Source organism: Vollenhovia emeryi, unplaced genomic scaffold, assembly GCF_000949405.1.
Source record: "Vollenhovia emeryi isolate VEMERY1.0 unplaced genomic scaffold, V.emery_V1.0 DF939158.1, whole genome shotgun sequence".
Classification (NCBI taxonomy): Eukaryota; Metazoa; Arthropoda; class Insecta; order Hymenoptera; family Formicidae; genus Vollenhovia; species Vollenhovia emeryi.
Window position 1 is genome coordinate 514,865 of NW_011967208.1, and position 24,273 is coordinate 539,137.

Below are 24,273 nucleotides of genomic sequence, written 5' to 3' on the forward strand. Positions count from 1 at the left end.
CTTTATTAAGATCAAATATAGGTAGATTGTAAGAATCCAATATAAATATATTTAATAAGGCATCTTATATGATTTAATATCGATATCATTTTGCCCAATCCATATAAAGACATTTAATAAAGCACTATATAAAACTTGATATAGATCTTTATATGATCTAAATTAAATCTTTATAAGGTTTTAATAAAAAACTGAATCTTTATTAAAATCTTATTATTATCTTATTAACTTTTAATAAAGGTTAAATTAAACTATATTAAAATTATATTAATTTTTTTTCACGGGACGTTTTACTAGTAATTATATTTACAACACGTCTTACTAGTAAAATGTACACCCTCAGAAAGGATTTCTGTTACCGAGACAAATATATTTTTGACGCATTTAAGTAAATTTCTCACAACGTCATTTAGTGTAAAAATAAGACGACATCACAATGAAATCAATCATTCTTATTCTCCTCGAATTAAAAAAGTTTGACTTACTATATTGAGACAAGAGTGAGTTTATATATTCTTGCGTTTAGAATAAATTTTCCCTCCATCTTGGCGCCACGATATTCGACAAAAGACGATACCATCATTTTAATCTGGATTTTAGAATTTCTCATTGAAGATTAAAATATTCCTTTCTCGATAACAAATGCTATTGGCGCTATATCGATTCTATTTTATGGTATTTTGAAGTGTAATAGCATTGGATCTGGAAATTTTTTCTGTGGGTGTACTTGTATCTGAAATACAGATCTACATCTTCATTTAAAAAAAACACTTTCCAAGATACGACCGATAATTTTTTAATGTTCAACCGCGTGTTTCGTGGTCCTGGCAATTCCTTCGACACTGCACCCTCAGAGAGGATTTCGAGTTACCGGGACAAATATATTCTTGACGCATTTAAATTTCTCACAACGTCATTTAGCGTAAAAATAAGACGACATTACAATGAAATCAATCATTCTTATTCTCCTCGAATTAAAAAAGTTTGATTTACTATATTGAGACAAGAGTGAGTTTATATATTCTTGCGTTTAGAATCAATTTTCCCTCCATCTTGGCACCACGATATTCGACAAAAGACGATACTATAATTTTATTCTGGATTTTTAAATTGCTCATTTAAGATAAAAATATTCCTTTCTCGATAACAAATGCTATTGGCGCTATATCGATTCTATTTTATGATACATTCAAGTATAATAGCATTGGATCCAAAAATTTTCTCTGGGTGTATGGTAAATTTTCAAAAACTCTCGTAATGTTATTGAAAATGCCACGATGACATGATGTTCAGGGTAAATTTTAAAAGGAAATTCTCTCCTCTTGAAAAAGAGGAAGCGTTTGACTCGCGATACGCGGTATCGATAACACTCTCGGTTTTATCTCTCAGATTTCCGTTAATCCGGCTTTTCGGCCTAGGTGGAGACCATCGGTGATAAATATATGGCGGTGAGTGGATTGCCGGAACCCTGTCGTTGTCATGCACGATGCATCGCTCGTCTAGCGCTGGACATGATGGATCTCGCGGCGGATGAAGTGCAGATCGATGGGGAGCCCGTGGTATGTACAAGCTGTCTGCGCTCCGCCGGCTATACTTTGTTACATGACTATGTAGCGAGACTCTTTGATCTGAGAGGAGTTGACAGTATAAGTCAATTTAAGATTGGACGTTAAACGTTATACGTTGTAGCGGCTACATCGAGAGAGTTGCCGTTAAAGGAGTTATCGAGACAAGTTCGTGTGTCCGCCGACTTTTGTAGAAAGTTGAAATCTTCTTCGTATCTTTATACAGTTAGATGTTATATATGTATACATACGGTGTATATATATATATATGTCGTGTGCACGAACCGTCTGCAATTTCCCGAGGGACAGATGGCATGTCTCGCTACTATTTTTGTATCTCTTTGCGAAGAGAACTAACTTCTTTCTCTCCGAGTGTAATGCAATTCTCACGTTACTTAAATATTTAACAACGGATTACGGTTAGAATGCTCCGTGCAAATTCACGATTCAATTCTGGAGAGAAAGGATAAAATTGCTGCAATTTTAATGAATTTCAACTTCAGTGCTGGAGAGACGCGTGGCACAAAGAAAAGGCGACAATCGTCGCGAGATATTTTTCCGCTTTTATAATTTTAATAATCGAGAAATTTTTGATAACAAGACGTGCTTATGGAAAATACTGTATGTCGCAGGGACGCGAGAGAAAGGCATGTTCCTCTTTTAAACTTCTTAAAAATTGGTATCTAACGCTACGTTTATTGTTATCTTGCAGAAAATTACAATTGGTATACACAGTGGAGAAGTTGTCACCGGTGTAATCGGACATCGCATGCCTCGTTACTGTTTGTTCGGAAACACCGTGAATCTTACAAGTCGAACCGAGACCACCGGCCAACCGGGAAAGATCAATGTGTCGGAAGACGCTTACAGGTAAATTATTATGCACGATGGAGCATATTTAAAATTCGGGTTCTCATTTTTATTTGTAATCATTTTTGCCGCACACACTCTCTCTCTCGCCCGGTTCTTCTCAGACTGAAGAAAGTTGCTAACGGATCGCTACTTCGTTTTCACGAACGTGTACATATTACATTGTCTCTCACGGCATACTTTCCGTTATTCTTAAATGTTTCCGATACCCGCGTCACGAGTGTATTCCTCGCAAAATATTTCTCCAATTCCCAAGATTCACTAACGTGGCGCCATTATACGACGCTATCGCCCGACCTTCTGAACCTCGGCAGACCTACTTGAACGTCTCGCGCGATTTCGCTCTCGTATATCAAAAATTCTGTGTGAAAGATGACACGCATTTAGATATAGGATTCACATCTATCAAAGTCTTGGTCATAGTTTCGCTTCACTCTCTCCATATATTTCGCCCAACTCTAATCCAAGATTCGAACTTGCACGGTTGAAAGACTTGGATGCGCGCATTCGCTGGATTCTGCGGCCGAATCGACATAGAGCATATTTTATCGAATCGCAGTGAAACTCTAAGACCTACGCACGCGCGCGAACGCGTGGTGAAATATTTCCGCGATTCATTGCCGACACCGGACGATTCGACGAACGCGAACGAGATTCTCCTATCAGTCCTGCAGCAGATCCAGGTAATCTCTCAGAGACCCCGGAATCTGCAGTTTCTTGATGCCACGAGGCAGCGCCCAATTGCTGCGGAGGGTCTCGCGGATTCGGCAGCGGCACAGGTGCCTGAGCTCCGCCGGGCGGATCCCGCTGCGCTCCGGAGGTATCAGATTTTGACTGGCCAGACTGGGATATCGCTCGTACAAGGGCACGCTGAGGATACCGCTGCGAGCGGCGATGTGATCGGGCGTTCTGACGCAGGCGACGGTGACGGTTCGCAGTAGCAGCTTCAGGCACGCGAGCAGGTGCTCCGGATAAACGGCTTCCTCCCGGTCGGGATGCGCCTCGAACTCCGCGAGCTTCGTTAGGATCATCTCCATCGGCGACGGGGCCAGCTCGTCGGACTCGACCGATGCGCCGTGGCGCAACATGATCAGCAGGATGTCCGGCGCGCCGTGTTGGATCGCGACCCTCAGTGGCAGAACCTGTCCGTACGACTCCATGGACACGTCGATGAAACGTCTCTTTATCGGCGAGGACTCGCAACGGTACTCCAGCCGGCCGCTGGTCGCGTGATCCAAGAAGTACACCAGAGCCCGGATGTTCTCCTCGCGGTCGTCGAAGTCGCACTTCCAGCCGGACAGAAAGTGCGTGACGCGCGTACCGAAAATCGCCCCGACGAGCAGTCGCTCGAACGTCTTCTCGCAGTAGAATATGTCGTTGAGCAGCCGGCAGACGATCGCGTTGTTGCTGACGCTCCAGTCGTAGCAGAGCTTCGCCGCCACGTACAGGACGTTGTGGAACTTGCCGAGCAGGCAGACCGAGCCGTTCTCCATCATGGTGATATTGTGATAACGCAGGGCCGAAAGAACGATCCTCTCGCACACGTCCTGTTTGTCGAGGTTCTCCGCTGGAAGTATCAAGCAGGCGTGATTCATCGTCCCATCGCCGGTGAAACGGCGAGTAAAAAAACTCGTGGAATTCCACCGCGCAAAACGCGGGCGGGACGGAGATGCAAATTATCCTGGAATTCGTGGCGATGCGTTTGCGGCGCGTGGTATTTTTCACCGTTACCGCAACGGCATTGGCGAAACAACCAAGACAAATAGAAAGGATTAGGCACGGTTTAATGTAACGGTAAGATCATAATGGGCGGCGATATCTTTGCGTCTTCCCCGGGCATTCCCGTAGCGCCGCGGAGACGGATAAGAATTTCGCGGGGATAAAACGGTGCGCGCGTCGTTACTGTCGGGACGGCGCGTCGTCTGCGGGCGGATGTACAGGAATTCTCTGTCGGACGCGCGGATAAAATAAAATAACGCCGTACTAATGATTATCGATCCCCGACTGCGGCCCATTTGTCACTTACGCGACTCAAACGCGCGCGCGGGGGACGACGATATCATAAATCTCGTTACCTTCCGCACAACTGTTTATCACATCCGTGAAATAATTGACCAGCTCGCGACGTTTGTATCGCGACGCTAGGCAACTGCGTTCCATTTCCGAGAACAGTCTATCGAAGTAACAATCTATCAGTACTTCCATGACTTTCGAGTGGCTTTGATTAAGCGGCAACGCGCGACATTCTAAAGAAATTCGGCGCGCGATTTCCGGACGGCGGGCAAATGTCGCGCAACGTTCGTCGCAAGCGTTCACGTTTTAATGATTAACAGCGGAAGAAACGAGCCAGCATACGACAGGGCTAATTCGATTAGATGTGAAATGCATTCTGAAGGCTTCTTCGGTATACCCTGCCTGAAACAATCTACATCCGTACTGGAAAAAGCTGGTGGGCTTCTTACGTTTCATATATGCACTCTGGGAGAAAAAAGACAGTTAGCAACCCATTTCGGGGCCCACAATTAGTAATCGAATTACTTGGATTGTTCGTAACACTCTACACTGATGAAAAAATATCTGATCCAAAAAAATATATTACTTTACTCAAGAAAATTATTCATTAGGTGGCTTCTAATAGCTCATTAACTTAAATTAGATGATTGAGACATATATAATGAGATTTTTCACCTTTTTCCCGGGCGCTTTATTAATTGAATATCGCTGGTTCGATAGAGGGTCTTACGGGAACTTTCGAAAAGCACATAATAAATAATGAAAAAACTATCAAAACTTGAAACACGTTTCTGCAAAGTTTGAAAACGATCTGCTTTGATTGACTCAACCTTTCAAGCTTTACATTTTCATCAAAGTCAAATCCTAATCACAATGAACAATTACTTTAAGCTATGATTTCTTATTACGTGTCGATTAGAATTGTTGTTCTTCATTTCAATTGTCTGATTTCTGGATTAACTTTTGGAAGAGACGATTCCTCCAATGTATACATCCTTAAAAGTGAATATTTATAATGGCGGCAAGATTTTGAAAAATGCTTATATTATTTCTTTCAGGTACCTCTGTATGCCCGAGAACCAAGACCCGCAGTTTCTTTTGGAATACAGAGGTCCTGTCTCAATGAAGGGAAAATCCGAGCCTATGAACGTGTGGTTCCTGTCCAGAGAAAGAGAGCTGACATCGTAAACTACGGTCGGCAATGAATTTTATAGCAATAATTTCGAGAGATCAGTTTGGGGATTAGAATGAATGTAATAAAATTCGTATATTTATTCAAAAGAAGAGAGCTAATAATTAGGACGACGTTTCAACAGTGAATGTGTTTCGTTCAGGGCACTTTTGTGATCGTGTACCATATGTTTAATTATATGCGGCAAAGTTTATAAAGAGTTTATTGTATCGGAACATCGCCGATGTTCTATGATCGTTCTCAAGTGTAAAATCGAGCGTCGACAGGCTTCGTCCTCGGCTGGCTGTTCAGCAACCATGAGTGTACAAGGCAATCAAATATAATCGTTATTTATTTGGCGACATTACGGCGGTAAAAGTTCCTTTCCCGTTTCGCGTGACCCACGTCGCCCAACAGGTCATCGATAACCGCTTCCAGCGTGGAGGTCACAGACGCGAAATGTCCTGCCCTCTCAGTTGGGAAAAAAGTCAACAAGAATAACCAGATGGATAGCCCACGCTACGCTCGCAGGTAGAAGGTGTAACGGAACTTGTTCTAGTCCCCTTTAAGCCTCGTACACGTTGCAAGGTCGCACTAATAGATTCTACAAGCGTTCTGTTTGATCTTAAGGACGCCACGTCCGCTTCTTCATTATGTAATACTGTTTTGTAAAATTTAAAAAGTGAAGTATGTTCAAGTATCTCCGTAAATGAGCCTCTATTTGTTCCTCTGTAAAATTATTTACAGGAGAAGTTTGTAGTAATTATGATAATTGACTGTTAAGCTGGATCTTCAAATCGCTACTTTTATTAGCGGATGATTACCATTTGATCACAAGCATCAAAACAACGAGTTTCAGAGCTCATGCGTACAGCTGTATCTCAATTTAACGGGTAAATGAATAATCATTACTGACCAATTTTAGTGCATGACGAGCATTATCCAATGAGTAGGCAAAACACGCTGTCATTACCAAATGATATGTCCTCGATTTACGCGCGGTTTTCTTAATCATTACTATGGAGACCTATTAGTTTCTATGTGTGTAATGGAAAGAATTTTTTCCGGGGTCCCTTAAAACTTGCCTTTACACCCACAGAAAAATTTTTCGGATCCAAGACTATTGCACTTCAATGTACACTGTAAAAAAATATGTAAAATTACATACATAATAAGTGTAGCGATTACACCATTATATAAATGTATATAATTTTACAACAAATTTGGTTTTACCTTGTTTTGTGTAAATATTTGTTCATACACGATGAAAAGAAACAAAAAATTGTAAAATTTACACAATCAAAAGCAAGCAGTTTACTTATTATGTAAGATAATAATTTTACTTACAAGGAGTAGATTTACTGACGTATGCAAAAACCTTTAACAGATAGTCGCAATATTACCCACTATGATAATTGTAATTTTACATGTAATTTTTTTACAATGTATCATAAAATAGGATCGATATAGCGCCAATCATATTTATCATAGAGAAAGGAATATTTTAATCTTAAGTGAAAAATTCTAAAATCCAGGATAAAACGATAGTATTGTCTTTTATCGAATATCGTGGTACCACGTTGGAGGGAAAATTTATTTGAAACTCAAGAATATATAAACTCACATTTATATAAGTTACTTTTGTCTCAATATAGTAAGTCAATCTTTTTCAATTCGGTAGAGGAGAATAAGAACTATTGATTTTATTTTGGTATTGTCTTATTTTTATACTAAATGAGGTTGTGAGAGAGAAATATAAATGCGTCGAGAATTTTTTTGGTCTCGGTAACAGAAATCCTTTCCGAGAGTGTAGATTTTAATTTAATTTTAATTTCAATTTTAATTTCAATTTTAATTAAACAAGATTTTACATATGTACGCGGAAAAAAAGATGCTGAATCAACAAGATTAGTGAGATAAAATTGTTGAAACAACATCAGTATTAATGAATGAAAAGCATCAGATAGTTGTCTTAATAATCTTAAAATTAAAATCGATAGCAAATACAATTCAGTAATTCACTCAATTGCATTTGCAATAGATTTTCATTTTTAAACTAAATAATTATTTATGTTTGTGACAGCCCGTGACGCTAACTTTTCCGTGTACAACGAAGAAATTCTTAGAAGGCGGAATATTAGATCGATAAGACGCATTTATGCTGGATGATGAGGAAATGGACCACGGGTCAACTAACAATCGGCAACGTTTAATGTAAAATCAGCCAAATCTTCAATACATCCCACACAGCACAGATGGTTGCAGTTACATTGCAGAAACGTTGCAATCTTGCAGAGACATTGCAGGGATATAAAATTGCAAACTTTCGATAGCAATATTGCAGCAATGTTTCAAAAATAATGAAAATGCTATACTTTCTATTTAAAAAATTTTTCTAATTACGAGAATTTTCTAATGTTATTTTTGTTGATACCAATAATGCGCGAATTATTAAGTACTTGACCAGTGCGATGTTGCTCGCAATCTCCATCTATTGCGAAGCGATATGACCTCCTTAGGTTGCTTCGCAATAACTTGCTATTATGCATTGAAAAAGGCTTGTGTACAACAACAAATTATTCCAAAAATATTGCACTGCAACATTGCTGTAATGTTGCATTGCAATCTCTCTGAAGGCAGACATTTCAACGTTGCTGCAATCCTCCAGAAACGTTGCAGCAATGTTGCGCAACGTTGCTGCAATATTGCAATCTTGCAATGTAACATTTCTGCAATCTTCCTGCAATCTTTCTGTGCGGGATATTTCTTTCTATTCGCTCGACATTTGTCATCGGTGTCTACGCACAAAAGACTGTCGCAACATTGTTGCATCGGCGACGATCGCGGAATGTTCGGTGAATATCGAGCGTGGTCCGCGGGCGATCGCGCTTTCCATTCACACGGCCATTCACGGGGCACAGCCGCGTGCACGGATTACGTCGAGGCGGTCTCGGTAAAGAGGAGAGGAGCATCGGTGGCGAAATTTCGGCAGGTGCACGCGAGATCGTGCCGTGCGTGCACGAACACCTACGCTCCGCTCTCGGCGCGTCCACGTGAAAGGCGGTGAACGGTAAAGAGTCGGGTATTTAAATGAGGAACCGGATGGTCGATCCAGCGGGCGGCTCGGTAGAGGACGCCACGACCGCCACTTAGCCCAGGCAGGTACCTGTCCGGCGACTGCAAGCCGACTTGGAAGAGAACCCGTTCCCGTCCTTCCACGGTTCTCGCCTTTCTCCCCCTCCTCCGCCCCCCTCCCCTACCCGCCGGTGCTCCGCACACCTTCCTCGTAGACGGCCCGATGGTTTCCCACTCCCGCTTTCGCCTGCGTGCCCATGGTCCCGGGGCCCGACTCCAGTCCCCACCCGGACCGCGAAACTGCATGAGTGAGTGTCAGCGGCACTCAGTACAGTTACTGACGTTCCGCGCTGTGAACGATCGCCCGTTGATCGTCGTCGCCGTCGTCGTCGTCGTCATCGGCTTTAACGCTCCGAGTCGAGTGCAATCGAGTTTTACTATGCGCCGCTCTTGATACACATATGCGGTCTGTAAGTGGTGCTATCCTCATCTCCGCGGTCCCGGACGACCCGGTCTCCTCTCTCTCCCCTTCATCTCACCGACGGTTTTCTCTTTCTCTTTTTGCGTGCCGGTCCCGTACGTTCCGCCGGTCTCTCTTTCTCTCTCTCTCTCTCTCTCTCTCTTTCACGGCGCGCGGCAGGTAGTCCGCGATCTCGCATGTGGCCACAGGTGCGCGCAAGGTGCTAACGTTTTCTCGGCGAGCGGAGCCGCGGGGCCTCACGTTGCTCGGCCGATCGACCTGATTCGGACGGCGGCGCGATTCGTCAGGCTCTCCCGCCGATCGTCCTTGCGCGCGCCGGACCTAGAACGGGGCGATCGACGAGTCACGGTCGATGCCCGGAATTTCGGCAATGCCGGGCCAGGCGATCGGTGCGCTTCGTCCGCGCGGCTACGTGCAGCCTTAATCGCGAGTCTCGGCGTGCGAGATTAATTCACGAGTAAAGTATACATGTACTTGTGCGGGGACAATCGCAACGTGGCCCACCGTGATCGAATGAAAACAGTCTCGCCGACGTCCTGAGACTCGTGGAAACCTCGGCGACACGTGGCGCGAATTGAAATTTGCGACTTGATTGCTCCGACCGTGCGAAGCGAGCACCGGTGCTCGCTAATTTAGAAGTTAAACGTTGAGGTTGGCGATACCGAGGAAGCAATGCTAGTCGGACGTTTCAATGTACGCGCCGCGAGCACGAGTGAGCGAGCGTGCTCGCGAGCGTAGATGAAAAGCGGTCCGTTCCAACGGCACTCGACTTTGATCGAGTGTTATATTGTTCCGAATTGCAGTTGTTTCAGAGCGAGCGGTCTGCGCCGCGTTTGCGGTGAATTAATATCGCTGTAAATCGCGCTTAACGGCGCGCGGCCATTTCGGGGTGGGCGGCTTCGTCCGCGCGATTAACGCGATCCCTTAAGGGGATGCTGGAGTGACTCTGCACTTCTGCACCTTTCTAACCTAAAAACTGTCAGTTCGCGGAAACATTTGTGTAATATACAAATTAAATGGCTTACGTGTACAGATCGAAAGCAGCTTGCTATTCCGGCCAAATGAAAGAACAATATGGCATCACTGAAACTAAGTTTGTAAGTCTAATAAGAAATAATAGTGAGCAACACATACATACAGTACATGTAGTATATGTATTGCTCACTATTATTTTTTATTAGACTTACAAACATAGTTTCAGTGATATCATATTGTTCTTTAATTTAGCCGGAATAGCAAGCTGCTTTCGATCGTCTGTACACGCGCCATTTAATTCGTGTATTACACAAATCTTTCCACGGAACAGACAGTTTTAAGTGCAAAAGGTGCGAAAGTGCAGAATCACTCCAGCATCCCCTTAACGAAATCCCGCCGCGCCGGACAAACGGGCGCAGATACGTTCGCGAATGGTACACGCGTTATCGTCGGGCACGACGGACGAGAAGGAGGCTGCGGGAAGAAAAGAGAAAGAGAAACTCGTCGGGAGAGGGGGGGGGGCTTATCTTAATCCTTGACTTTCGAAATTCCTCGTCAAGGTGAAGCCCGTCGAGCGAGCCACCGGTGACTTTGTATGCACGTATGGATGAGAGCGTCACGATGACCGTACCTCCGCCGCTACCTGCGAAGACGCAGGCCCGGGATGCGAGCCAGGCCGCTCGGCAGACTGTGTCAATCCGGACCGTTTCCCCTACCGTCTCGCCGCCTCTCGCCAACGGGCCCGGAGCAACGGTATTTGTCGGCGTTAGCGCTCCTACCGCCGATTCCGTGACAACCTGCGGGAGAAGAATCCCGGAAGTGCAATCGGCGAACGGCGGCTGCGAGGAGCGGAGCAACGTCGTCGAGTCGTCGCGGCAGCAACGGTGGCAGCAGCAGCCGCAGCACCAGCACCAGCCGGCCGCGCACATAGTGAAGATCAGGATCAACCCGGACGGCGACAAGAACAGTAGGGTGATATCGACGGTACGGTTGACCCTGGACGAGAACGAGCGGAATCGCGAGGCCGAAAAGAGTAGCGGGCGCGAGCGCCCCGACAGACGCGGGGACGGTGCGGTGGTGGTGTGTGCGACAAACTTGGTGAACGAGCGACGCTGCGCGAGTGCCGGTGTCGGTGAGGGCTGTGTGAGGATCAGTGTCTTCAGCGGCGACCCGGCGACTGGAGCCGACAATCAGGAGCGCAACAACAACAGCAGCAGCAACAACAACAACAACGACAACAACAACGAAGACGACAACAACAGCAGCGACAACGGAGACATGGTGCACCGGGGTACCACGGAAACCCTGAACTCGTCCACCCTCGGTGGCCGTTCAAGCGCCTGTTTCTACTACAACTCGTACCATCAGAGCCCGTTAAGCAGCATGGTGATGTCGAGCGGGCAATGCTCGCCCAGCGACACTTTGGACAGCGGCACCTGCAGCGACCTTGACGGGACGCCGCCGCCGCTGCCGAAGAAGAAGAACGCCAGCACGGTGATACTGTCCAACAGCACGCACAACCGGACCGGGAGCCTGACCAGCAGCGGCGCCGAGGTCGACAGCGACGACAACGAGAGCAACATCAGCTGCGACTCCCTGAACGGAGCCGAGGTGAACGGCGAGGCGAGCGAGTACCGAGTGCACGGGACGCCGAAGGACCTTGAGGAAACGGCGGGCGCAGTCGGGAAACTGGGCCGAGTCACGCTGGCGAACGGCGCCGACGACACGATCGAGAAATCGAGCGGCGGCCAGCGTCACCAGGTCTCGATAACGGAACTCGGCTGCGCGGCGCCGCGCTCGCCGGTGTCGTCGGCCAGCGTCTCGCCGTCGCCGTCCGGAACGTCGTCCCTCTCGAAGGCCTCCTCGACGCCGCGGGTGAGGAGCCCCGAGCCCGCGATCGAGCAGAACGGCCACTCGTCGCCGGTAATTAAGGAGCGCACGTACGAGGAGAGGAAGCAACGGGAGCAGGAGAGGATAGAGCAGGAGTGCGCCAACGCCACTCAGACTCGGTCGACTGGTCACAAATACCTGTACGAGGACGACAGGTACTACAATTTCCACGTCAACGAGTTGCGCGATGATAACAAGAACTCGAACGGCGAGCACGGGGTGGCGGAGAACGACGAGTGCTTCGCCGGTTACAAAATCCACGACAAGGAAGCCATACGAAGTGCCAAAGGGACCGTGCGCGGTGTCAAGAACAGAGTACGAGCGGGCATCGCGACATTCCTGCAGTCGCCTACCTCCAAGGTAGGGAGTCCGCGGAATTAATTCAACTTCCGACACCCTCGCGCGAGACGCAACTCTCGCAGAGAGCGCAAATCGCACCTAACGGCGCAATCGTGTCCGTAAACGTTCGCGCACTGGGAGACCCATTTTGTTGAATGAAACGAGATAATTTGATTGAACCATTTTGTTGACTGATTGTTGACCCACACAGCACAGAAAGATTGCAGAAATGTTACATTGTAAGATTGCAATATTGCAGCGACGTTGCGCAACATTGCTGCAACGTTGAAATGTCCGCCCTCGGAGAGATTGCAGTGCAACATTATAGCAATGTTGCAGCGCAATATTTTTGGAATAATTTGTTGTTTACACAAGCAGAGAATTTACTAATTACATATACATCCGGGCCTTTTTCAATGCATAATAGCAAGCTATTGCGAAGCAACCTAATAGCCGTATCACACTAGCGGTTCGCGTTGGCGTTGCCGTTGGCTGCTGCGTCTCGACCAATCAGAGAATAGCAAAGTATTCTCTGATTGGTCGAGACGCAGCAGCCAACGGCAACGCCAACGCGAACCGCTAGTGTGATACAGCTATAAGGAGGTTATATCGCTTCGCAATAGATGGAGATTGCGAGCAACACCGCACTGGTCAAGTACTTAATAATTCGCGCATTATTGGTATCAACAAAAATAACATTAGAAAATTCTCGTAATTAGAAAAATTTTTTAAATAGAAAATATAGTATTTCCATTATTTTTGAAACATTGCTGCAATATTGCTATCGAAAGTTTGCAATTTTATATCCCTGCAATGTCTCTGCAAGATTGCAACGTTTCTGCAATGTAACCATCTGTGCTGTATGGGAATATGTAATTTGGTTGTATAAAACTATGTTGCTGAAAAGAAGCTACGTCTTACAACTATTTTGTTTCCACGAGTTTATCTGAACAAAATTTTATGGTTGAGATAAATTCGTCCATCTCATCGCGTCCTAAATAATTGCGTTTGTTGCGTCAACTAAATCGTTTAGTTGAATATTATAAAAGAATTCTGCGCGTGTTCACTCAACCAAATTTGCGCGTTGATATAACCAAATTTTCCAATGAGATTTCGTTGTTGTACCAACGGAAATAGGTGTTTGCCCATATATCCAGAGAGAAATTCAGTTGAATCAACTAAATTTTGTTTCATTCAACAAAATGGGTCTGTCAGTGCATACGCACGGAATGCGTGAGGAACGCGGAGCGTGACCTATTTCAGGAATATCGCCCATTGGATAAAAAGCTAAATTATTAATTTAACTTCAAAGGGCGAAAATTAGTTTACCGCGCAACAACATTTGCGTGAGTTTTCACGCATGTGCGGAGCGGCGGAAAGAGAAACGCGATTATTTCAGGAATACTCGTTCGGTAAAGAGCTAAATTATTTATTTAACTCTAAAGAGGAGCGCGGATATTGAGTACCGCGATATCCGTTTTGCTCTTGATAACTCTAATCAATTTACCGAGCAATATCCGTTTTCAAACGCGTGTAAATATAGAGATTGAAAGAACAGTGCGTAAATTTCCAACGAGGACTGCCGGCGTAAATTAATTTAGGTGATAACGCGTCAACAATGTGCGTGTCGGCGAATGCATGCGTGTGCACGTTAGACCCGTTTGCGCGAGAAGGTGGCCGATAAATAATAACTAATGTTTTATTTATGGAGTGTGTAACATTCCTGCTCGCGTTCGCGGCCCCGCGCGCACTTAAAATATCGACCGATCGACGCGGTAGCGGAGCTGAGTAACGATGGGTCGACTTGTTATGCAAATCAGGCGCTGGCGAGTACCTGAGGTGCGTATTGACGAGCCCGGAATCGGCATCGAGCCGCGCCGGGCGCGAAGCCCGTCGGGTTGAACGCTCAAATCCGTGCATCAGGCCTGGGTGCGCACTTGATTCGCATGGTCCGCGCACGGCTCGGCGCGAGGCGTTAGATTTACAGTTAGATAGCCGTGCCGTCCTCCATCGTTCGCCACTTTGAATCAGATGGCATGAATTGGTAACTATATCGCGCGTGTCGAATTCGCATTCCGCGCATCCCCGCCGAAGAAGCAAGTAATCCTGGATAATGACTGATTACGGATGATTGATACATTGACGTGTAATTATTGGCATTGGAAAAAAATCCGTCGAATAAATAAATGTCGGAGGCGGCGAATGTTTGCACGGCGTACGCGTTATAGCTGTTGCGGGGCTCGTTGTTGAAGCGAGAAGAGAAGGAGACGCGAGCGTGATTTATCTCCATCTTTTCTCCCGTGTCGGTGCGTTAGGGTTTTATGACCGATCTGAAATCACCCAAGGGACTCTTCCCTTCTCTTTCATACCACTGTCATAAAATAAATAAAAGCGACGTCAATGGACAGGTTTCCCCGATCCCGCGGTGATCCGCGGCGAGTGATAATCTCCCCGCAACGTCCTTTGACAAATATTTACTATCGTCTTGTCGTTGAACACGGTTTAGTCGTCGCGGTAATCGGCTTACCTGTGGCGTATACGAGCTTATTTACCGTCTACCGGTTATTCGACGCATCTCGCATTAAATTGCCTTCGGTTCCTGGCGAGAGATCCCGGTTATTAAGATCTCGCGAAATGGATTCGCGGCAAGCGGCACGATACGTGTGTATTAGCGCGTCTTTATCGGCAGGTTTCCGGTGTTGCTATGCGAACGTACGCGCGATGCTCGTACCATCGATGCGGAACGGATCGGCCTAACGGTAGATTCGATAAAGCGATATTACGGCAACGTGCTGAGAAACGCGACGTACGCAACGACGTACTGAGACGGCCGCGGCCGCGAGACACCAGGCCGCGTTACGTCCCCACGTTGCTTCGCCTCCTCCGTGTATTCTTCCTCTTTGTTATCGCGCACCCGCGCGCCGGCCCCGTCCATTCCGCTCTCGCTCGTGTGCGGCCGCGCGGCCTATTTCGCGAAATTACAGAGACCGCGGGTACCTCGCCTGCACGCAAATGCGCTGGCTACGGCTGAGAAGTAATCCCGCGGCGCTTCCTCGCGGCTGAATCCCTTGCCTTTGAGACTTCCACGCCTCGATTGCACTTTTCACGTGCAGTCCACCGCGAACGCGCGATTATCCCCGTTCCCCGTGAAAATCGACGCTCGCGACGCAAATGATGACATTTTAATGAGGCGCATTCTGTATCGCGCGTCGCAGTCACTGCCTGGCGCTGCCGGAAACACTCGCCTCGCGACATTACGTCGACTTTATTTCGGGCGCCATCTTTCAATGTACTCTCTGTCGATCGGTGGACTATCACTGAAAACAGTGAATATTCCCCTTGGCAAGCCTTCAAACTTTTACCTTAGAAAGATAAGAAATACGAAAAGTAAATTTGGGCACTTTAAACTTTTATCTAAACTTGACACTGACTCTAAGAATTTAAAAGACAAGAAGACGGCCCTCTAGCGGGAGCTTCGACAGGCTTGGCTATTTCAGAATTACTTAAAAATCTCTTAAGTAAACTTTGAACTTTTGTGGGTAAACTCTTAGATTCGAAAGGTTACTTTTAAAAACTCTAGGTTTATTTCAAGTACATTTTCCCCCGGGGTTCGCTGATTCACAGTTATAAGTGTAGCACTAAATAGGTCAGTGCTGCACTTACAACTGTTTTCAGTGACAATGCGCCGATTGGCTTTTTTAGAGAGTATTCAATAACAGTTGTGCTTACTCGTAATTCACGTGTTATAAATTGTTCCTACAAGCCGACAGTGAAATCAACAGTAAATGAATTCGAAATAACATTTTTGCGAATAAGAAGCACGTAATTAGTCGCGGTGGCTGGTGCGCTTTATGTAGCGTGGCGCATTCTCTGAAAATAGTGACCGAGAGTAACACTTGCACTTTCGGAATGTTCGCTTCAAGCTCGGATAACGATTTGATTGATCGCTACGGAGCGCCGCTGTATGCCAATAGATTGTTTTTTTTTATGCGGTTGATATATTAACCGCACAGCCAAGTAACCGCAATTTACGACATCGAAATGTCGTGCGCGATTTCGCAGGCCGCGCCACTGACCGGTGCGCAAGAAACTTGATTTCACATAAAAAAGAAAAAAGAAATTAAGTAGGTGTACCAAGACTCTTCGACCTGAAATCATAAATATCGCTCCGGGTAAACCACCGTGCAGCGTGCCCTACATTCGTCGCTGCTCGCTTCCTCATTGCACGCGAAAAGGCGCGCAGATTCATCTCGATGCTCCGTGCGCGTCACGCCAAGTATCCTATGCAATGTCACATACCGACGACGTAACTTTTTATTTTCCGCACTAAAAACAAAATTGTCGCTACTAGTGGTCTTAATTGTTCCAAGCTTCGCAACTTCGAAGCTTCGAAGCATCCGAGGAAACAAAGAAACTTTGAATATCAAATTTCCGAAGTTTCGAATATTTGAAGTCAACTAATGCGCTAACATAGAAGTTTTCAAAGACCGATCTGATTTACCATCTGTATCGGTGTTTGTAGGCAGTAAAAAGAAATAGTTGATAAGATAAAATTTATTTCCCTCGATTTAATTGTGTTTTTATGAGCGAATGGACAAATATGTGTCCGACAAAATGTACGTTTGTTTTTTTATACTTTGTAACGACATTAATTAGTTAACAGTTATAATAAAAACGATTAATTTTGCAAAGTTTGCTATTGTTTTTATCTTGTTAATACATTAGTTGACTTCGAAGATTCGAAGCCTCGAAATTGAAAATCTTCGAGGAAAAATGCCAGCTCTAGTCATTACCGTAGCTAATCGTGGTTTGCGAAAAATATTTTGCCGCTATAAATTTCGAAGCCGCAGCAAACGGTTTGCTGTCGCACGTAATACAATAGGCACAGTTTGGAAAATATTTAGCTATGAGAATTAATTGTTAGCCGTCCATATTTTGCAACTGAAATTTCGCTGCCACGTGCAGTTTTTAGTTACATTTTTTCCCGTGTGCTACAATTTATTTCGCTAGGGAATCGTAATTGATATAATAGAGGTAACTTGATATAGAGCTTTGAGTGTGTAATTGCCAGTGACACTTTCAATAGTTTCAAGCCCATAAAGTTATTAATTCGATTATCAACGTTTTTGACAAATGTGTTGCATACTTTTTGTGCACGTTACACTGGAATAATATGTTATTTTGTTTTTAGATAATTTCACTATATTCTCTTTGATGCAAAAGGTATTTTGCAAAACTATATTTTACACACATATACATGCTATAACGTTCTTACGAAAATGCAACGTAAATTTCATATATGATGCACACGTTTCTATAAACATTCGCTTTGCGACAATTTTCTCCTATTGCTTAACACTTTCCCCCCCTCCCTTCCCTCCCCCCTCTCTCTCTCTCTCTCTCTCTCTGCATAATAGAATTCTTGCGGTTGAGGCAAACAGTCAGAATTGCAAACGTCAGAATATCATGCGAAATTACTTCCGAGTCTGAGGGGTTCGTCGTTGTTTACGTCACAGTGTGGCGATCTTGAAATCTCGTGAATTTCGATTACGCTTTCACGATAAATGCCGTGACGCTTGATTATTGTTACGATTAAGCTAGTCTCAAAGGGAAACAGCAATGTGCAATAGGAAATGACACTTCCGTATAATTAACAGTTCAAAGCACAATTTCAAGCGCAGAGTGCCTGACATAGTCCGCGTCTGGAAATGCCGCAGCCATTTCTTAGAACGGAAACACAGAGAGTACATCTGCCTAATCGTGTTTGATTGAAATTCATACGCCGACTACAGCTTCCGAATAAATCGAAGAAGCATCCAATAGCATTGGATCCGGAAATTTTTTTCTGTGGGTGAACAGTCTAAATATCACGCGATGTGTTCTGCTACCGTGACATTGTGATATTTATTATATGTAATTAATTGTTAATATGAAGAAACTAATCTTTTACCGATCACAATTACATCTCGCGCATTAATCGCGCATCACTTGAACGAATAATTATACACCGTGGAACGGTACGCAGTTAAAATGTTATACATTTAATGGCCAGATAATCTGTTTAGATATATATATATATATATATAATTCGCTTCTCGCTCAGAACTTCGTATTACGGAGAGTAGCTGGTTTACACTGCCGGTATTTAATTAAAGAATCTTCATAAAGTCTTAACTGATGGCGCCGCGAAATAATTAAGTTAAATCTGGGATATTATTTTCGCGCGGAATTTAATAAGACCGCGATGGCAATTAATTGGCAATTCAGGCGCGAAGGGTACAAAGGGGGGGGGGGAGGGGTAGCTCGTGAACTTTGATAAAACGTGTATTGAAAGCGGTTAACGCCCTTACGTTGATTAGCTAACTTCAAATAGAGAAGAAAACTTTCTTCTCGCAGAAGAAAACTAGTCATTATCTTTCTCTTACTCGTGCGCATTTTATCAGTGCGTAACTAGTTACATAATTACCCGTTTTTGTTACACGTAATAACGTATAAAAGCGTATTGGACGCATTCAACCGGCGATATGGCCTGCCGGAATTTCTCGGAATATATACTTTCCCATGAAAGTGGGGCAGTAATAAATTAACAGTAATTCCCCTAAAATGAAAGAGTGATTGCGAATTGTCCTCGAGACTGTTATTTCGTTTTCATAATGCAGCGTGTTCATAAGCTAATAACGTTCCCGTCAAATTTCGACGTTACGCGCCGTGTCACATTCGGAATCGCGGCCCACCCGTGATCAAACAGATAGCTTCACTGCTTCGTGCTTTATGCGCGCGGTATCGACGCACGTGTCCACGCATGCAGATCGCAAGTTAAGTAGCATTACTCTCGTTTAGCATTACTATAAATTTTCATGAAGCTGATTCACACGCGTGTGCACGCAACCCAGTTCGGTATCTTAGCGACCGGCTGGCGTATGAAGAAGGTGAAATGACCGATGATAAACACGACGGCACACAGATACGACCTACATACCTCGTCGTCTGCCACCGCGGGCCAACTTTCTTTCCTTCTCATTACGGAAATTATGCCCGCGAAATCATGATTGTATTGACTGGGCTTCATTCGTACGGGGCTTCTTTCGAACTGCTCTCCCCCCCTCTCTCTCTCTCTCTCTCTCTCTCTCGCACTGTACGAATTGATTTTCGCTGCGCGATATACGTCGATCAAGTGCCTCAAATTGATACACTTGGCGAAATTAAATTAATAGCATCAAGAATTATTTGACGCCAGTACATGGCTAACAATAATTAAGCTTTCAATCGACCATGACTGGCAAGGTTTTTTTAATACAGAAAATTTATCGCGAAAAATATTACCTCAGCCAGGGTTTGAACCTGGACTTCGCTACTCTCTTTGTACGAGTTGATTTTCGCCGCGCGATATACACACGTCGATCAAGTATCTCAAATTGATGCACTTGGCGAAATTAAATTAATAGCATCAAGCATTATTTGACGCCAGTACACGACTAACAATAATTAGCTTTCAATGGACCATTACTGGCAGCGTGTTTTTAATACAGAGAATTTATTGCGAAAAATATTACCTCAGCCAGGGTTTGAACCTGGACTTTCCTACTCGACCAATTCGCTGAGACGCCCGCCTAGAGAGTAGGGAAGTTCAGGTTGAAACCCTGGCTGAGGTAATATTTATCGCAATAAATTTTCTGTGTTAAAAACACGTTGCCAGTCGACTGGATGCTTAATTATTGTCAAATTAATAGATTCTCTCTCTCTCCGTCTCGCGTGCCGCCAACGAAATTGCTGCGCGTCGCAGCATCTCGCTGGACGATAGTAACTTTTCGAAATCGGGCGTCTGCGATCTTTCTTTATGTAAATACACTTTCGCATTTCTATCAGCCGGGAAGTCCCGGCGGCTACGTAAATGGCTTATGTAAGTACAACGGAATTACTAATACATCCCGCATTAGCTTTGCTAACGAAGCGATGCCGACGACACCGGACGGCCGAGACGCACGACCTACTTCATCCGGCGATTTCCGCTTTTACGAGGTTGCCGTTCCGCGTATTCAAGAGAGATGGATTCGGCCGGTAGCGGGAGGTCGGCTTCATGAATTTCCCGGTTGAAGAAAACGCGCTAGGCATGTCCACGAGACAAATCGGGTGGGAAAAGAGAAAGCGGGTCAAAGAGGCCACCGCGGCGACAGCAGCAACGGCAACGAAGTAGTCTTTGCCTTCTCTTGGATTCGATTAATTCCCCAATGTTTTCTTTTTGTGTTTTTCTACCGTCCCCGCTGGTCCCGTCCATTTCCCTTTGCGCTCCTGCTTTCCCGCTCGCCTCCCACGCGCGCTCGAGCTTTTTGCAAAAGCTCTCCTAGACCAGTACGTTTATCGAGAAATTGGAAACCATGCGGCGTGAGCTTGTCCTTTACTTAGCATCTTGTTTTCCAATTATCTAATAATAGGATCGACGGTATTGTCGCGAAATCATTCCATGTGAGCGAGCCATAACGCGGATATTGAATTTACGAGTGGGTTTATTAAACAAATACCTGCAACGCGTACGTGCTTACACGAATAATCTCGAAATAATGTTCCATATTTTCAGTTGATACGCAACGTAGTATCTGTTAAAAGCATCATAATTTTGAACTGGCGTATTATGCGAAAGAGCTATAGGTGACATAATTAGTTATTGACGATATAATTAACGATTGTGTTGGTATAAATATAGGAAGTATCTCGTGTTCGTGGGTATATCAATTAATTATTTCGCAGATAGAGAATTTACGAAAGTAAATAGGATTATATACGCGTAACATAACTGTGTTGAAAAATACGGGCCGGCCTTTTTTCTCTTTCGCACAGTACGTGGTCTGTAACTTGGAAACAAAAGCGAAGCACAGGCGCTCATAAAACTTAGGCTTATGGCAGAGAAATATCCGTAAGCGCTTAAGACCGACGTAGTCGTAGACGTAGGGCAAGGCAGAGAGAAACGTAAGTCTCGTATACAATAGCCTTTCGCGACTTACGTTTCTCTCTGCCTTGCCCCACGTCTGCGACTGAGACAGTCTTAAGCGTTTACGGATTGTTCTCTGCCATCAGCCTTACTCACGGTTATCGGAACGATAACCATAATCGTGGCCATACATAGTTCAAGATAGTTTTTTTTTCACAGTTTTTGAAGATAACAGCTCCTAAGGGACGCAACGTAGAACGTGACTCGAGCTACTTTGGGCGATTTGCCCCGCGCGCTTTCGTCCAGGGAAGAACAGCAAGAAAATGTCGAACCGCGAACGTTGCTCGATGCCTCATAATTTGTTGCCGATGCACCGTTATCAAATGATGAAAGAGCACAGGTGTGCATTTGCATATGGCGTGCTCGGGCGCGTGACACGAGTAACCCAAAATTTGGAGAATCCCCGTCCGATCGAAACCGGTTTCCCCCAGATCTACAGCGGACACCATAATATTCCAAAAATCGTAACGGGACTCGCGCGCCACGCTGGCATTTGGTACAATCTGGATGAACGTAGCTGCGCCGTGTTTTCCCGCAATTTGAAGCGTCACCTTGACCCAGCGTACGCTAATATCCCGTAGATACGCATGATTTTCTACTTGCCGCGGGACGAAATAATGCACGGTGCGTTAAACCGTGAAAAAAAAACATAAAAACGTGCCCATTTCTCCGACTTAGAAAATTTCTAATCCCGCACTTTCAACCTCGCGCGAAATACGCGAGACGCGATCCATTTTCCGTTTTATTCTCGCAATAATTTCCGAGCAGCGAGTGCGAGTATTGTATTTAATTAATTAAAAGTTACGTGCGCGCGCGCGTAATCCACGTGTAGCTTCTGTCTGACAATGAATATGCAGGTGCTATGTAGATAGCTAGCGTAAGGAAGAAAAGCAGCTATTTCTGCATGCGAGCTGCCTCGCGATTCAATGGCCAGTGTCAGAAAAGATCTGCGGGAATGCTGCTTTTGGATTATCGTTAATACTTTCCGCAACATCGGCGCTATGCCGCGCTATTCACGACGTGAATGTCGACACGGTAATATGACGCTCCTTTCTAGTCATGGGATCGTTGACATTTCTGCGGCGGACGCGCGGTTGCAATCATGCATAAATAATTGACCGTACTTATGAAAGTGCACTTTCTTCTTCGGATTCACACCTCGTTCTGATGGACGTGCGGCACCCACCGGCACTTGCGAAACGATTATCGCCTCTCGATACGACCGCGACGCATTCTATTATGGGAGATGAGTAAAAAGCTGGCTTGTCATCACGACGGCGCGCTTTGTTTGATGACGCATAATTAGCTTCGCTGTGCACCTCGAAATAGAAGCGCGTATTAACTGGAGAATCTCCGTTTCCTGTAACCGAGTATTTGATAAACAGGAAATGAGTCCCTCGTATGCAGAATTACGTGGCATTGAACACATTAGAGACAGCGCGTTTGTTGTCAATGGTATTTTGAGAAATTCGTTAGTTTCTGTCCGCGTGGCTGAAGGACAGTTTCTAATAGAGCTGGGATTTTTTTCCTCCAAGATTTTCAATTTCGAAGATTCGAAGCTTCGTGGAAATTCTTCGAGAATTGAAGTTTGCAAATTTTTCGAAGACAACTAATGATCACTAATATATTAACAAGACGAAAACAATGACAAACTTTGCAGAATTAATCGTTTTTATTATAACTGTTAACTAATTAAATGCCAACTAATTAATGTCATTACAAGGTGGAAAAAACAAACGTACTTTTTGTGGGACATATTTGTCCGTTCGCTCATAAAAACACAATTCAATCGAAGGAAATAAAATTTATCTTATTAACCAGTTTTTTTACTGCCTACTACATACACCAATACGGATGATAAATCAGATCGGTTCGAAACTTCGAAAATTTGATATTCGAAGTTTCTTTGTTTCTTCGGATTCTTCGAAGCTTCGAAGTTGCGTAGCTTGAAACAATTAAGACCACTAGTTTCTAAGATTAAGACTTACTTTATCGCACTGGTACATTTAATCCTTCGTGTAAAAATTATTACACGATCGTTTCGACGTTCCAATTTTCGTAAACTCGTTCCGTAAATTGTTTAATGGAACTCGATTGTTATGAAAGGAACGCGGCTAAAGCGTACCAATTAAACTACAAGTTAATTAATAAGATTTCAATATTAAACTTGCACGAGAAGTGCAGGCGGGAAATCGATTCGGAAATTATTGCGCGGAGATTCCTGCATTGAACATGTAACGGACAGGGAGAGAGCTTTCAGTTTCGATTTCAACGAAGTCAAGCTTCAGTTAGACTTATCGATTAAAAGAAATTATATAGAGAGATGACTCTGTTCTATATTTCGACGGCTTGAAATAGATTACGCGGCTCGGAAGTGCAGGAAGCGAAAGCAAGGAACTTTTGATCGCGCCAGAGAAATAGCAGTTAATTTGAAACTTCATTTCTGCGGAACGTGACTTTGCGCTTGAAACAAATACCGTGCGAAAAGATACGGTGATAACAAGCGAGCCTCGCGTTTCAGAGGAGAGGAATCTTTTTCAGTAAGACGGAGAATACACGGCGGATTCTCACGGCACGGTATTTTGCATTTAAACGAGATGAAGCGCTGGATCCGAATGAAATTCCATGGGCGTAGTACCGTCCATGTGAAACTCCCCGCGACGTGTGATTGTCTGCGGCGCGCGTGTTTACTTTCGTATAATTGCTTGACTTTTAATTCCAAGCCACGTTGCGAGAATATAAGGCGAAACATTCCGCGTAATGGCGGTCGAGTGCGGCGAGAAACAATTTTGCGGGCAAATTCTCGATTGATTTTCGCCGCGCCTACAGAAAAAATGCCCGGATCCAATGCTATTACACTTGAATGTTATCATAAAATAGGATCGATATGGCGCCAATCATATTTATT

At 44.8% G+C, this 24,273-nt stretch overlaps 3 protein-coding genes across 4 annotated transcripts in view; 2 read left to right on the plus strand and 1 right to left on the minus strand.

Moving 5' to 3' along the window:
• Positions 1 to 5,983, plus strand: part of LOC105564906 (guanylate cyclase soluble subunit beta-1) — a 16,648-nt gene extending 10,665 nt beyond the window's left edge. For both annotated transcript variants that reach the window (XM_012017674.1, XM_012017675.1), the window contains 3 exons: positions 1,419 to 1,559; positions 2,278 to 2,435; positions 5,507 to 5,983. In XM_012017674.1, coding sequence (XP_011873064.1) covers positions 1,419 to 1,559; positions 2,278 to 2,435; positions 5,507 to 5,636 — 429 coding nt within the window. In that variant the 3' untranslated portion in view covers positions 5,637 to 5,983. The remainder of the gene's footprint in view (positions 1 to 1,418; positions 1,560 to 2,277; positions 2,436 to 5,506) is intronic.
• LOC105564905 lies at positions 2,442 to 4,957 on the minus strand. The gene is made up of 2 exons (XM_012017673.1): positions 4,511 to 4,957; positions 2,442 to 4,002 (listed from the first exon to the last, which is right to left on the minus strand). The coding sequence occupies exons 1-2, from the start codon at positions 4,638 to 4,640 to the stop codon at positions 3,098 to 3,100; spliced, it is 1,035 nt and encodes a 344-aa protein (XP_011873063.1). The 5' UTR covers positions 4,641 to 4,957; the 3' UTR covers positions 2,442 to 3,097.
• A 3,043-nt stretch (positions 5,984 to 9,026) lies between the features above and the next one.
• Positions 9,027 to 24,273, plus strand: part of LOC105564907 (glutaredoxin domain-containing cysteine-rich protein CG31559-like) — a 35,427-nt gene continuing 20,180 nt past the window's right edge. The window contains exons 1-2 of the mRNA XM_012017676.1: positions 9,027 to 9,164; positions 10,711 to 12,400. Of these exons, the coding sequence (XP_011873066.1) occupies positions 10,754 to 12,400 (1,647 nt within the window). The 5' untranslated portion in view covers positions 9,027 to 9,164; positions 10,711 to 10,753. The remainder of the gene's footprint in view (positions 9,165 to 10,710; positions 12,401 to 24,273) is intronic.